General features: G+C 39.8%; 1 protein-coding gene and 1 long non-coding RNA gene across 2 annotated transcripts; one reads left to right on the top strand and one right to left on the bottom strand.

Annotated features, from left to right (window-relative positions):
• LOC124138388 (alpha-L-fucosidase-like) lies at nt 1-9,992 on the bottom strand. The gene is made up of 8 exons (XM_046505005.2): nt 9,538-9,992; nt 8,433-8,539; nt 7,069-7,199; nt 6,208-6,341; nt 4,915-5,012; nt 4,334-4,466; nt 2,895-3,065; nt 1-1,936 (listed from the first exon to the last, which is right to left on the bottom strand). Exons 1-8 carry the CDS (start codon nt 9,885-9,887, stop codon nt 1,678-1,680), a joined length of 1,383 nt encoding a protein of 460 aa, XP_046360961.1. The 5' UTR covers nt 9,888-9,992; the 3' UTR covers nt 1-1,677.
• Nucleotides 9,993-10,059: 67 nt separating this feature from the next.
• On the top strand, nt 10,060-11,979 carry LOC124138423. The gene is made up of 3 exons (XR_006861627.2): nt 10,060-10,250; nt 10,601-11,268; nt 11,514-11,979. It is a non-coding gene; the product is annotated as an uncharacterized LOC124138423 (long non-coding RNA).
• Nucleotides 11,980-14,410: the final 2,431 nt, after the last annotated feature.

Raw genomic sequence — 14,410 nt, 5'->3', positions numbered from 1 at the left:
TTTCTTTAATCCATGGGTTTATTTCATACTGGCAAGAATTATGTCATACAAATGCATCTTCCCAAAAATAAGTCTCTGGAATGATATGGTGAGGATGTTCTTGTTTACGCTGCTTTCCAACAAGTATATTGATGATAAAGTTGCATCAACTTTACATGACAGGAACGTCCAAACTGATGCAGCCGTAAATGTGTTCACCCTTCTTGTGGGGTGTCTACTGAAGTACCTAGGAATGTAATCAAGTTGAATGTGTGTTCATCCCCACGACCAGTAATCGGGTAGAATCTGAGTTCATCCCCACGACCAGTAATCTGGTAGAACCTGAGTTCATCCCCACGACCAGTAATCGGGTAGAACCTGAGTTCATCCCCACGACCAGTAATCAGGTAGAACCAGAGTTCATCCCCACGACCAGTAATCAGGTAGAACCTGAGTTCATCCCCACGACCAGTAATCTGGTAGAACCTGAGTTCATCCCCACGACCAGTAATCGGGTAGAATCTGAGTTCATCCCCACGACCAGTAATCGGGTAGAATCTGAGTTCATCCCCACGACCAGTAATCGGGTAGAACCTGAGTTCATCCCCACGACCAGTAATCGGGTAGAACCTGAGTTCATCCCCACGACCAGTAATCGGGTAGAACCTGAGTTCATCCCCACGACCAGTAATCAGGTAGAACCAGAGTTCATCCCCACGACCAGTAATCAGGTAGAACCTGAGTTCATCCCCACGACCAGTAATCTGGTAGAACCTGAGTTCATCCCCACGACCAGTAATCGGGTAGAACCTGAGTTCATCCCCACGACCTGTAATCGGGTAGAACCTGAGTTCATCCCCACGACCAGTAATCGGGTAGAACCTGAGTTCATCCCCACGACCAGTAATCGGGTAGAACCTGAGTTCATCCCCACGACCAGTAATCAGGTAGAACCTGAGTTCATCCCCACGACCAGTAATCGGGTAGAACCTGAGTTCATCCCCACGACCTGTCAACCCTGGCAGTCTGGGATATGAAGAATTGCAGCACACAATTGGCCCTGCCTGCTTCCTGGAATGTTATACATTATGGGAATATCTGACTGAATAGTTCATATCTAAATGATATTTCTATACATCACATGAAATTTTAACCCCTTGAATTTAAAGTGACACAAGTCTGCATTGTTACATTCATGGAGATTGTCCAATTTTTTTTTTTAAAAAAGAGAAATATTATTTTAAGATACTTATATTTTACATTGTTTCTAAAATAACCAAACATAAGGTTCCCTGAGTTTCACACCACCATACTGAAAAGTTCCTGCGATTACCGTTGTAATCTTAACGGTCTAGACCGCGTGTCCCTATGACAACAATACAACAATCTTAAAATTAGGCCAAGCCTTAGCTCAGATTTTGATAACTTTGTTCCAGTTTGAGACTCTTTGCTCAACAAACGATATGGATCCCATAAAAACATGGTGGACAAATATTTTAAAAATTATTTCAATGCAAAAGCAGTCATTGTGGATTATTCAATAACGTATGTACAAATATAGAAAATACCCCCAAAGAGACCATCTGGCCCCCAAAAAAGATACAGAAGGGATACAAAACATGTTAAAAACATATATCTAACTACAATATCACGACGAGAACCCACCAAATAAAACATATTATGCATATATAATGTATTCTATTGGTTTTTGAGATTATCAAGTCTGAAAACCCAGGCCCACTGGCAAGGCATACGATTAAATGGAATTGCTGGAATCATGACTGTCATTCCTGATGTGGCGCCAGATTTGAAATCAAAGTATCCTGGGTATCCGAGCAACGTCACTGTGGTGGCGGGACCTGGCTGTGGGGCAGCTAGCTCCAGCATATCTCCCCGAGGCCAGCTGAGAGTGATGGCGTACACGGAAATACCAGTTGAAGACTTCTTGGACGTGTACCTATGTGAGAATAAAGGGGCATGAGTGATGGCGGACCAGGGAATACATCCTGGGAGATGAACTACACCTCAGATTCTTAGCTTATTACAAATATCCATTCTGGTGTGAGACAAATAGTTATGAGAGTGCTGTGTTTGTTTGTTTGTTGTTTAACACCGCACTCAGCAATATTCCAGCTTTTTGACGGCGGTGTGTAAATAGTCGAGTCTGGGCCAGACAATCCAGTAATTGACATCATAAGCATCGATCCACGCAAATGGGATACAATGACATGCATCAACCAAGAGAGTCTGATCAGCCGATCCTGTTTGTCGCCTCTTACTACAAGCATAGTCACATTAAACCAAAGGTAGAAAATGATGTGGCTGTGTGAATCTCCAGGTTTCAAGTCAACTGTCAACTATTGTAAAGAGAACTGTACCAATGTTTTTGGATGTTGGCGAGGTGACGTGAAGTGGAGCTTAACGTCGGTTAAAGATTTATCTGAGATACCATGCAGCAGTTTAACATGGATACCCCACTCAAAGACAGTATCATAACAAGAACCATCTTTTAACTTCTTTTTACGCCGTTCGATCCCTGGCCGTGTCATACCAAAAGACATTGATAGATGGTACTTGTTGTTCCCCTGACTGGCGCTTGGCATTAAGGGACCAACAAGAACTGGTTGGCTCGGAGTCAGTATACTGGGTCTGAGGGGGGTATACATGAACTGTGGCATGTCATCTCTGTGGGCAAGCACTATAAAATCGCCATAAGTCCAGACACGTACAAGCAGCCATCACACAGGCACATACACATTGCTATATAGATGCGATAATCTTGAACGCAACGTTAAACCCCATTTCACCTCACCTGATACTTTCAGGCTGCAATTTTTTACTGCTTTTCGTCACATCATGTTTTTCAGGATCTAGTTACATTCTGATGTCACGTCCCCTGTCTGTAATGTACCTACCAGACATCAGGTGCCGCTGTGTCATTCTGAGTGGTCCAGGGTCGTGTCTCATAGATGGCGTCGCCATTAACCTTCAGCCATTGTCCCATCTGAAGCAGCCTCTCAGCAAATATTGGGTTGATCATTCCGCTAGAGGTGGGGCCAGCATTCAGCAGGAAGTTGCCACCGCAGCTGTATTTAACACAGTAGTGAACAACTAAAATACTGGGATTTCAATATGGTTGTACCGCATACTGCTAATATTATCTTGTCTGAGCATGATGAATACGAATTCGGTTAAATTGAACAGGAATTAGAATCCCCAGGAAGTGGTTTTGTTTTGTTTGTTGTTTAACACAGCATTCAGCAATATTCCAGCTATAAGACAACGGTTTGTAAATCATTGAGTCTGGACCAGACAATCCAGTGTTTGACATCATGAGCACCAATATGCGCAATTGGGATACGATGACATCCATCAACGAAGTCAGTGATGATCTCGGTATATTAGCTCCATTCAGGTATGACAACACCCTGCCCCCATTCGCCATTATACTTTTCTTCGGTTCGGTTTGAATGACACCATGCTAAAAATAAGCGTCCAGTCAAATTACACTGCTTTTGGTTCAAACAAGTGGCAGTATCACCAGAACTCATCTTGACGGATTCGTGTGGTTTCAGATTCAACTGGAAAGTGTCGTAGCAAAAGATCTTTCACATCTTCTTTCTCAGGGCACCCCAGGGCCCAAGAAAACAGCTTTACAGAGCTAAAGTTCATATAGAACAGGATTTTAAGTTTCGATAACATGCAAGAAGAGATCCTTCAGGTGAGGCTGCCATTTTGAATGTAGTTCTACGCCGAATTCACTTTAAGAGGCAGCACTTAATTGGTTGTTGGTGTAAAGATAATACACAAGTCTCTGCCCAGTAAGTGAAAAGCGAGACGGAGATGGTAAAATCACTTCTGAAACGAGTGAGTATGTTTTTACGTCACTTTTAGCAATATTCCAGCAATATCATGGCGGGGGACACCAGAAATGGGCTTCACACATTGTACCCATGTGGGGAATTGAACCTGGGCCTTGGCGTGACAAGCGGACGCTTTAACCAGTAGGCTACCCAAAAGTCCCCACTTCAGAACAAAGCTACCATGGTAAAATGGGTCAAGGTTATACATATCATATTAGAATGGAGATAAAGCAGACTTGATCATCGAGGATGAAATACAAATGTTTTGCTTAATTCTTTTCAAACTTATTCCACAGAGGTGCAACTATGAATGACCCTATGGCATTGATGTCCTGAATGGATACCTGCAAGAGTACTAGTATGTTTTCTGTTGATATTAGATATGTGAAGCCCATTTCTGGTGTCCCCTGCCGTGATATTGCTGAAACATTGCTAAAAGCGGCATAAAACTATACTCACTCACTCACTCACTGTTGATATTAGTGACCTACCTGACAACTTGGACAAGCTGAGTAATAAGTGCATGCACTGTGTTGAAGTCACCAATCTTGGCGTCGCGCCGGAAAGCCCATGCGTACTTGTCAATCGTTGTTGCATCCTCGAATTTGTGCTTCTGTACCACACCTGAAGATTCCATATTTACATTAACCATGTGCATAGTCTTTGATAGGCATTTAGAAGTTAGGAGAACATGAATACATGACACTTTTTGATGGATGGCAAGTTCTTTTATTCTTTGTACGACGTTTCAGATCCACTTTCCATTCACCTGAAGGAGCAAGAAGTAGCTCTGAAACGTTGTACAAACTTTAAGAATATAATAAGTTGCTATTCATAAAAAAAGTGTCATGTATTCATGTACATAACAAGTAAGAACAATTGGTGAAACCCACAAGCACAGGTATGGAGATGACAAACCTAGGAACATAATCAAAGGCAACTGGGTATCGAAACCACGATCATAGGTTTCTGGTTCACATAAGGGACACAACTCTGCACAACTCTGCCCCGCTTATTTCGAACAATACAGATAATAACAATATTACTATTTTTAAATCCCCCCGAAACCTACCTGGATTGTACTTGTCATGGCAGGTGTAGTATCCTCCGTGTTTACACATGCATTCATCTCCCCAGCGATCGTTGGTCACCACAGTGTCCTTGATGGGGCTGGGGGAGAAGGAGGGAGTTACTCAGGTATGCAATATGCAACTTTGTCTCAACTGAACTTTTATTTACACTCAGGCCGCTATCAGCTGTATCAAAGGTACAAAATTATTTCAACAACATAATGCTAAACATATACATATAAATATAGAATATATATACAAAAACATCTTTGCTGATCATGCTTGCATATTTATACAGATTTACTAGGGTAGCACTATATGTGCAATTCAAAAAGAGGGAGAGTAACTTGATAGGCTTAAACAATGACATGATCATTTTACAGAATTTGGACAGTTTTCTCAATGTTCCCAATCGTGAATTATTGAAAAGTAAATTCGTTTTATGCATATTTGGTTTGATGTAGTAGAATCCGTGTAAAAAAATGTTTTCTTTCGTTTTCTAAAGATAGACAAACAAACAAATAATGAAATTCATCACCTATGGTCGGATAATTTACAAAGTGGGCATTTCCTTTCAATCAAAGGTATTTTTCTCCATCTCCAAGTTTCAATAGGTAGGTTATGGTTACAAGTTCTTTAAGTAAGACTCACCAAACGTTTTCCAGCAGTATGTTTAAATAATATTCAAAATTTAGGCAATCAATATTTATGATACTATACTATACACAGCATAAATTTTGTTTGCATCGCTCAACTGCAGGTGGTGTGTGTGATCGATAGGTCATGGTCTGGCATCACTGTCAACTAATACCACGAGGCTGCCGGAACATCAGTTTACTCACTGAAGTATACATTTACAATGATTTTGCAACAGCATGCATATCTGTGTCACGTGTATGTAAAATCACAAGACAAACGCTGGCATGTTGATTATTGACAATGGGGACTGTACTCAAGGAAAGGAGTACTTGAGTATTTCATATTTGTTATAATCGGCCGAAATGGGGATCGGATGGACCCCGACTAATCCCGACTGCGTCGTAAAACAAAGTTCGCTCACTTTCACATTCATTCATTCCGTGAATGAGTGAGTGTTTTACGCAACAGTAAGCAATATTCCAGCTATAACACTGCCTGGAAGTAATCAAGCCTTGGTCAGACACGCTGTGGGGCACGATTGCAAGCTATCACACATTGTGACCATCCGATCCTCGGTCCTAGTCTGATAGGTGCAATGACGCGTAAAGAGTAAATAATGAACACCTCCTTAATGACATTCAACAAGCAGACAGTACCTGTCGTTATACAGCCAGGCCAGGAAGTGTGTGGAGTTCCAGTAGGACGATGGGGCCAGCCAGGACCCGTCAGACCATATGAGATCTGGCTTGTACTGATTCACTAACTCATACAACTCAGGCATGGTCTTGAACTGAAATTAGACAGCAACTGTGTCGAATCAAACATACAGGAGAGTGCATTCTTTATTTAAATAATTTTTCCTTTTGCCTCGGCTTTCACTCAAAAAGTATTAGCTGGACATGCCGGGTGTCCTGGAAAATGAGTTGTGAAAGAAGAAAATTGTACGACTGCTCATTTCAGTGAAAGAAGTTAAGTGAAAAGGGGTTTAATGTGGCGTTCAAGATTGTTGACCCCTCTCTCTCTCACTCTCTCTCTCTTGTTTTAGCCCCTTAATGCCAAGCGCCAGGCAGGGTAACAACAAGTACCATCTTTTAACATCTTTCGGTATGACGGGGCAGAGGATCGAAACGGCAACCTAGTGTTTTCCGACGCTCTACCACTCGACCGCTTTCAGAGATAAAATGTGACTGAATACTTTGCTTCTAACAGACATCACTCGTTATAGACATACTTTGGAAATTACATCAATAACAAGCTATATTTCACCAATAATGGCTAAACTGACTATCCCTCCACTCATCTAGACAGTTTGAAAATGTCTGTAAAATGCACACAGATTGTAATGTAGGATTTCCCTTTAAAGAACTATTGCTGCATGTAGTGTGGAGCATTCGTTCATTATTTCACACTTCAGTGATTAGCTACGACATCCTTTGCAATGGACAAGCAGAATATCTTACAAATGTGACCATCGAAAAGTAACAAAGATGGTTGCTAACAATGTTATCAAAGCCCACCTTAACAAAGTCTTGGGTCCTGAATTTGTTCTTCTGATCCTGGAGCCAGTACGGGTTGACAAACTCGAACAGTGAGTGGTAAATACCAAACTTGAGGATTGACTTCTTCCGTATAGAGTTGGCCAGGTCACCTGAAACAAGTGTTTATTGCACCTATCAATACACCTGGAACATCTGTTTTATTGCAGTCAACTAACACATGACCTGGAACACCTGTTTTATTGCAGTCAACAAACAAATCACCTGGAACACCTGTTTTATTGCAGTCAACTAAAAAGTCACCTGGAACACCGGTTTCATTGCAGTCAACTAACAAGTCACCTGGAACACCTGTTTTATTGCAGTCAACTAACAAATCACCTGGAACACCTGTTTTATTGCAGTCAACTAACACATCACCTGGAACACCTGTTTTATTGCAGTCAACAAACACATCACCTAAAATACCTGTTTTATTGCAGTCAACTAACACATCACCAGGAACACCTGTTTCATTGCAGTCAACTAACAAGTCACCTGGAACACCTGTTTTATTGCAGTCAACTAACAAGACACCTAGAACACCTGTTTCATTGCGGTCAACAAACACATCACCTGGAACACCTGTTTCATTGCAGTCAACTAACAAGACACCTGGAACACCTGTTTCATTGCAGTCAACTAACAAATCACCTGGAACACCTGTTTCATTGCAGTCAACAAACACATCACCTGGAACACCTGTTTCATTGCAGTCAACTAACAAGTCACCTGGAACACCTGTTTCATTGCAGTCAACTAACAAGACACCTGGAACACCTGTTTTTTTTAGTGCAGTCAACTAACAAGTCACCTGGAACACCTGTTTCATTGCAGTCAACTAACAGGACACCTGGAACACCTGTTTCATTGCAGTCAACTAACAAGTCACCTGGAACACCTGTTTCATTGCAGTCAACTAACAAGTCACCTGGAACACCTGTTTCATTGCAGTCAACTAACAAGACACCTAGAACACCTGTTTCATTGCAGTCAACTAACACATCACCTGGGACATATGTATGTAATTACAGTCAACTAACACGCATTCAAACACAGCTCTGGTTTTGGTGTGTTTGGGTAGTGAAAGATTGTTTAGACAACAACTTGACAAACACTTATGTAAGGTGAGAGAGATGGGTTGAAGGCCGTATAAATCATGTTTCAGTGACATCCTGCTGGTGAAACCAAATGTCAAGCAGGTCGTAGATGTTTGTCACTTGAGTGAAATACATGAGCAGGGGCATGGTACTGTCAAACCAAGAATCATAGTCGCTACGAATCTCAAATTCCAACCAAAGATCAGTGGATCCTTGTATAACCAAGGGATGCAATACTGCACATACCCACTAAGTCCCTGCGAGGGCCAACATCCATAGAATTCCAGTTGAAGGAGTGTTTGGTATTCCAGTTGCAGAATCCTTCATGGTGCTTTGATGTAAGCACAACATATCTAAAAATATGAAACAAAACAGGCTTATATATGAAGATACTAGTGACATTCGGTGAAGTCCTGTTGTCAGCAAATATGTCAACTCACAAGCTCCATAATTTTATGTCATACACAAGGTCAATAGTAGGCTATTGCGGTCTATAGTAGTCAAAACAAGCCCATCATTTTTTATTGTTTAGAAACGTCTTGTTCGATGGATACTTCACTTGAACGTGTGGACAAGCCATCATGTGAAAATATTTCCTACATGAAGTGCTCACGTGCTGTTGATGGTAATATAGTTGTGTTCATGCGATGACGATAATGTTTCATGAACAACGACAACAAACCTATTTTTGAAACATACTCATGGTGGGCATAACACCACCTTATTGTCTACATGTCTACATTTCTCAAACATGTTAATTTCACGGGTGGGGTGGGGTTGGGGTTCGGTGGGGGTGCTGTGGTTGGGGTAACAGTAAATTTAACATCAGATTTCAATATAACTGCCAGTTGTGATATGTTGTAAAAACGTTACATAATATTAAAACCTGACCGGCTTATCTAGACTTCCCTATTATAAGGACAGAATTACTATACATGAACTTATTCAGTACAGACTTGGAGCAAAGCTACAATCCTTTGAATTGGACACGTTTCCGAGATGTAGATCACATTAGTACCGTGCTGAGGTGAAAGACTTCCATTAGCATATCACACATTGTAATAGTTTCAATGATTTAAATAACATGTACAAAAAAAACCTGATAATTTGGTTTATTTTTCGCAAATAGGCCGTTTTGACGCCCATTGTTTTGACATAGGCCGTTTCAGGCTGGTCCTGGTTATCCGAATTCGTACATGGTCAACATAGTCACAGTGTCGTGGAGAGTCAATACACAAACATGACAAAGGCCTGCAGGAGGAAATAACACTGATACTAATATTGGACCCTGCAGTTTTGTATGGTTGGCTGGTTGGTAGGTTGACTTTACTTCTAGTGCAAGTGAACTCACCTTGCCCCCGAAGCGTTGAATATCTCCGCCCATTCGTCGGGGTTGTAGAACTCAGCTGTGAATTGTGCGGCAAAGTCAGCATAGGTAAAACCCGGTCTGTAGTTTTGCCTCATAAACTCCACAACGTCCGTTCTGTTTTGTCGCCAATACTCCTGAAACCAAGCACCCGCGAAGCTTGGAACAGAGAACACCCCCCAGTGAAGAAAGATGCCAAACTTGGCCTCGTCGTACCAGGCCGGGAGGGGCCTCTGGTCCAGTGACTCCCATGTGGGGTCGTAGCGGGCACCTGCCGCTAGTGTCACAGTCAACAGCGTGCACAACAACAGTCCAGCCATGTTGTACGATCTCATGATCTATTGATGTTGTAGCGTCACCTATTGTATGTATGAATCACATGACTTGAAGCTATATATAAAGTCACGTGTGCGGTGTCGTTTCAGAATGAGCCCTATGTGAAACTAAGCTGGTTCCCGGCTCTCTATGCGCGTAGTATAGTCATCATGTGATATGAAGAGAAGGGACCCAGCTTGGTGAGATTTAGAGAACGTGTGTTGTGCCCTTAAACCTGTCTAAGTCTACAATATTCATTAGTGGGCGTGGCTTGTGTATGCACGTGACACTATCTTCCTCAAAGCTGTTGATGTGTAACGAACGCATCGCTGTCTCGGCTGTTATTGCGCGATACGATGTTTCCCTCACAATCTGCACATCAGGTATATAACATGTAGTTTATGTGTCTTTGAATATTGTGCTGGACTGTATTTGCGAGCCTCGACTTTGGACAGATCGAAAGTTACGTAACTTTCGATCTGTCCGAAGTCGAGGCTCGCAAATACAACTCGCCTCTCTCCGAAACATTCGGTGGTGTACATTAGCCCTGATCGAAACATTGACATGTCTTTGCTATTACTTGCATACCCAACACATTAAAAACCTCTTGTCATCATGCTCCATAATTATACAATACACCTTTCTCTACTTGTTATATGCAAGAGCAAAGCAATCTCTGCGTGTGGCAAAAGTTGGTCAACTACAAGATGCAACTATATTTTTTTTATTTCAGAAACCCTGAAAAGATTCCAGGGAGTAGATTCACATGGTGTCCCAGAAGAAGAGTTATCATGCTTGTGATATAAATATATAAAATAAAATCCAAATGGTCCCTAGAACAATGTTTATTAATCAGACCCATGGCTCAGGCAATTAGCTATATATAGGACTTGCCAAATCATTCTAGACTTGAGTTGGCTCCCTTTCTCCATTTATTCTAATGTATCTGAGAGACAGAGGTTCAGGAATGTGCAATCTTCTTTCTGGATAAAAATAACCATATGACCAGATTCTGAGACACTTTCATCCATTCTGTACTGCTTAACTGTGGTCCTCAATATATAACGAAAATAAAGTAAAAAGTATGAAATACAATTCCATGTATTAAAGTGACACAACTTTTATCTCCAAACAATACATGTATATGATATGATGCCCTATTTGTATAAAAATCTGTTCGGAATTTATTTTTCAAATTCAATATACATCTATGAATTACCATTTGGCAAATAATAAAATAAGATAAAATACATGATCAGTGATGATATTTTCCATTATTCCAGATAATACAAGCTGAGCATCTAATTGGATCTAATTAGACATGAGCTTATGCAGTTTAATGTTACTCAAGATGGAAGATCTGTCGAAAAGTATGAACAACATGAAATTAAAAAAACCCAGGTAAAATAGTTTCTTCTCTAGCAAGACATAACCGCATTGATCATGATCTGACATTTTCATCAGAAATAAAAACAGATTTGTTGGTATTAATCATTGCAGAAGTCTTTACTGGAACTTTCTAAGTCTCAAGTAACTTGAAATGCTTTGACATAAGTTTAGTCCCAGTCAAGACTACTATTTTTTGTAAAGGTGCCATTTTTTCATCTAAGTTGTTATTATAACATTCACTCTCTCTCCCATTTCAGCAAAAATTGGTGGCTTCCTTGGCGCATCAATGGAAACCCTTAAAGCTACAGAAGGTCTAAAGTCTACAATGCTGGGGTGGCCCCTTCCTGGACCCCCAGACAGTCATGGGCTGTTGCATAGGCCCCTCCTGATCCCTTTGACCATGCACAGCCCCATCTAGACTGAAAAATTTCATTCACTCTCTTTCCCATTTCAGACAAAATGGGCGACTTCCTCGGCGTGTCAAGGAGACAGTCAGTGTGCACCTCAGAGGTTCAGCCAGCTTACCAGGTGAGCTTCAAACAGCCCAAGGCATCCTAGGGAACTGGTCAAAAATCAAATCCACCTTCTTTTTCTCTCAGTCTTTTTTTAAAGAGCTTGTGTAGACTTAACTTGAGAGCAGAATATTAATGCTATGGGTCAATATTTATAATTTTAAGAGATTTTTGACTATATTATTACTCATGTCCCCTCGACCAGAAATGGGATAACGCCTATAAACTCGACAAATAATGGAATCTTAAGATTTTGTTTTGTTGGCTACTGATAGTAAATAACATTTCTAACTTGTGAGCAGAATATTAATGCTATGGGTCAATATTTCTAATTTTAAGAGATTTTTGACTATATTATTACTCATGTCCCCTCGACCAGAAATGGGATAACGCCTATAAACTCGACAAATAAAGGAATCTTAAGATTTTGTTTTGTTGGCTACTGATAGTAAATAACATTTCTAACTTGTGAGCAGAATATTAATGCTATGGGTCAATATTTATAATTTTAAGAGATTTTTGACTATATTATTACTCATGTCCCCTCGACCAGAAATGGGATAACGCCTATAAACTCGACAAATAAAGGAATCTTAAGATTTTCTTTTGGCTACTGATAGTAAATAACATTTCCAACTTGTGAGCAGAATATTAATGCTATGGGTCAATATTTATAATTTTAAGAGATTTATTACTATATTATTACTCATGTCCCCTCAACCAGAAATGGGATAACGCCTATAAACTCGACAAATAATGGAATCTTAAGATTTTGTTTTGGCTACTGATAGTAAATAACATTTCAAACTTGTGAGCAGAATTAGTTAGTCACATGATATATTGTTTAATGACAAAATTTATCTAGATCTCAATGGTTACACTACAAGTCACTAATGTTCGAATTTCTTTTCATATGGTTGAATAAAGATATATAACTTAAGTCAACTTCAGTGTATGCATGACCAAATCGTTTAATTCATGTATCTAAATACGTTTTGAAAGTACTGTGGTAAAAAAAATCCCAATCAGACATTTTGTATCTCTTGAGACCTTACAGGTCAGGTAATAGTGGGGTGGGTCCCCGGGTAGTAAATTTGGACTCGTCCCAGCTCTAGAATTTATGTACAATTATTTGAGAGAGATGGTTTGATATTTGTGTATATTGGATGTTGCCATGTAATGACCATTGGAATAATAAAGTGATGCCACATTTCTACTCTGTCTGAGTTCTGCTCATGACAGTAGATCATGAAGACTGCACCAACTCTATGCATGTCTGCCAAGGGAAGCGTTGGAAACTGCTGCTTTCTGCCACAACTCAGAAAGTTGTTGATGTGTAATTTTATATATGCACAGAATGTCTGATGTGTGACATTATGCTGTACATTTTCATATTGTTATGTGTCAGTTTAGTTGCCTAAAAGTAACCCTCATCATCAGTTGGTGTGTCTGTGACCTGTAATAATAATGTCTCACATTTTTACATATTTTGTTTCTTTGGACCATTTTCTGAAACGATTATTTACTGGTAAAGAACATGGACACTTAATACGGACATGGAAGGTAATACAAGTGGTTGTATGAAAGTAACTATTAAACCACTACACAAAGATTAATTACTTGGGGGATTATTCTTCACAGGATTTTTTCAAAATGTTCCTGGGGAGTTGTTTTGGTAAAATGTCCATGCCACAAGACAAACACATTTGTGGTTATGCTTTCCAAGTAGGGGGTATTCATGCATTTATCAAAATTGTATATGCCTTCTTTATTATGGGTACTTGCTTGGTTTAGGCTTTGGTTAAAATTATTAAAGGTTAAGGTCTGTGTTCTGATATTTGCAAAACACATTTTAATTATTGTATGGGGCATGGTTTTCTCTGTAGACATGAAACTATATATGTACATCTTTACAAATACTGCCACATTAAATGTTAGTGCTATATATGTCAATGTTCAAGGTGACATTTGAGGTTATTGGGACACATGGTTGTATTTACTGTATTACTTGTGTAATGCAGAGACTGGGTTATATTTGGACAAAGATGTGATGCTTTGGACTTGAAATACATGGTAGTTTTTTTAAGACATTTTGAGTAAATGGAAATGTTTCTGATTTTGCAAGTATTTTTAAACATTTGCTAGTTACATTGGTTTGCAACCTAGAAACATTTAATTCCCATGAAAATGATGTGTATAATGGTCTTTGTCATATTTATGTAACCTCCAGGTTTATGTTCATTCAATGTTAAGGAGCCAATGGCTATAATTATTCATCTGGCATTTCTTGTGTGTTAGATTATTTTGCTGACTTATTTCAACAGACATAAAAATATATTAGTGTCTACCAAATTAAGCGCTTGAATACCACATATGATTATATTTAACATAATAATCATTTAGTCCACCTTGTTGCAATATGGTTTAGAGCAGGACCCCAGCCATCTATTCTTGTGATAACAGGCGACTAAATAGATCTGGTTGTCAGATTTGGTGACTTTATTGATTGTGTGTCATTGTACCCCGATGGTGTGGATCGTTGCTCATAATAGGAATGACTGATTTGTCTGGTCTGAATTTGCATACAGGTGGCTGGAACATGGCTGAATACAGCATTAAACAAGAGTGAAAAAGTATCAAAA

The sequence above is a fragment of the Haliotis rufescens genome, unplaced genomic scaffold (assembly GCF_023055435.1).
Source record: "Haliotis rufescens isolate VD_foot unplaced genomic scaffold, xgHalRufe1.0.p SCAF_40, whole genome shotgun sequence".
Lineage (NCBI taxonomy): Eukaryota > Metazoa > Mollusca > Gastropoda > Lepetellida > Haliotidae > Haliotis > Haliotis rufescens.
This window is presented reverse-complemented; position numbering and strand designations above follow the sequence as displayed.

Coding starts and splice junctions, on each gene's coding strand:
- LOC124138388 (XM_046505005.2), bottom strand. CDS start 9,887: ATGAGATCGTACAACATGGCTGGACTGTTGTTGTGCACGCTGTTGACT. Junction 7,200..8,432: donor CCCTCGCAGGGACTTAGTGG/GTATGTGCAGTA, acceptor CACTTGTTTCAG/GTGACCTGGCCAACTCTATA. Junction 4,467..4,914: donor CCATGACAAGTACAATCCAG/GTAGGTTTCGGG, acceptor TGGAATCTTCAG/GTGTGGTACAGAAGCACAAA.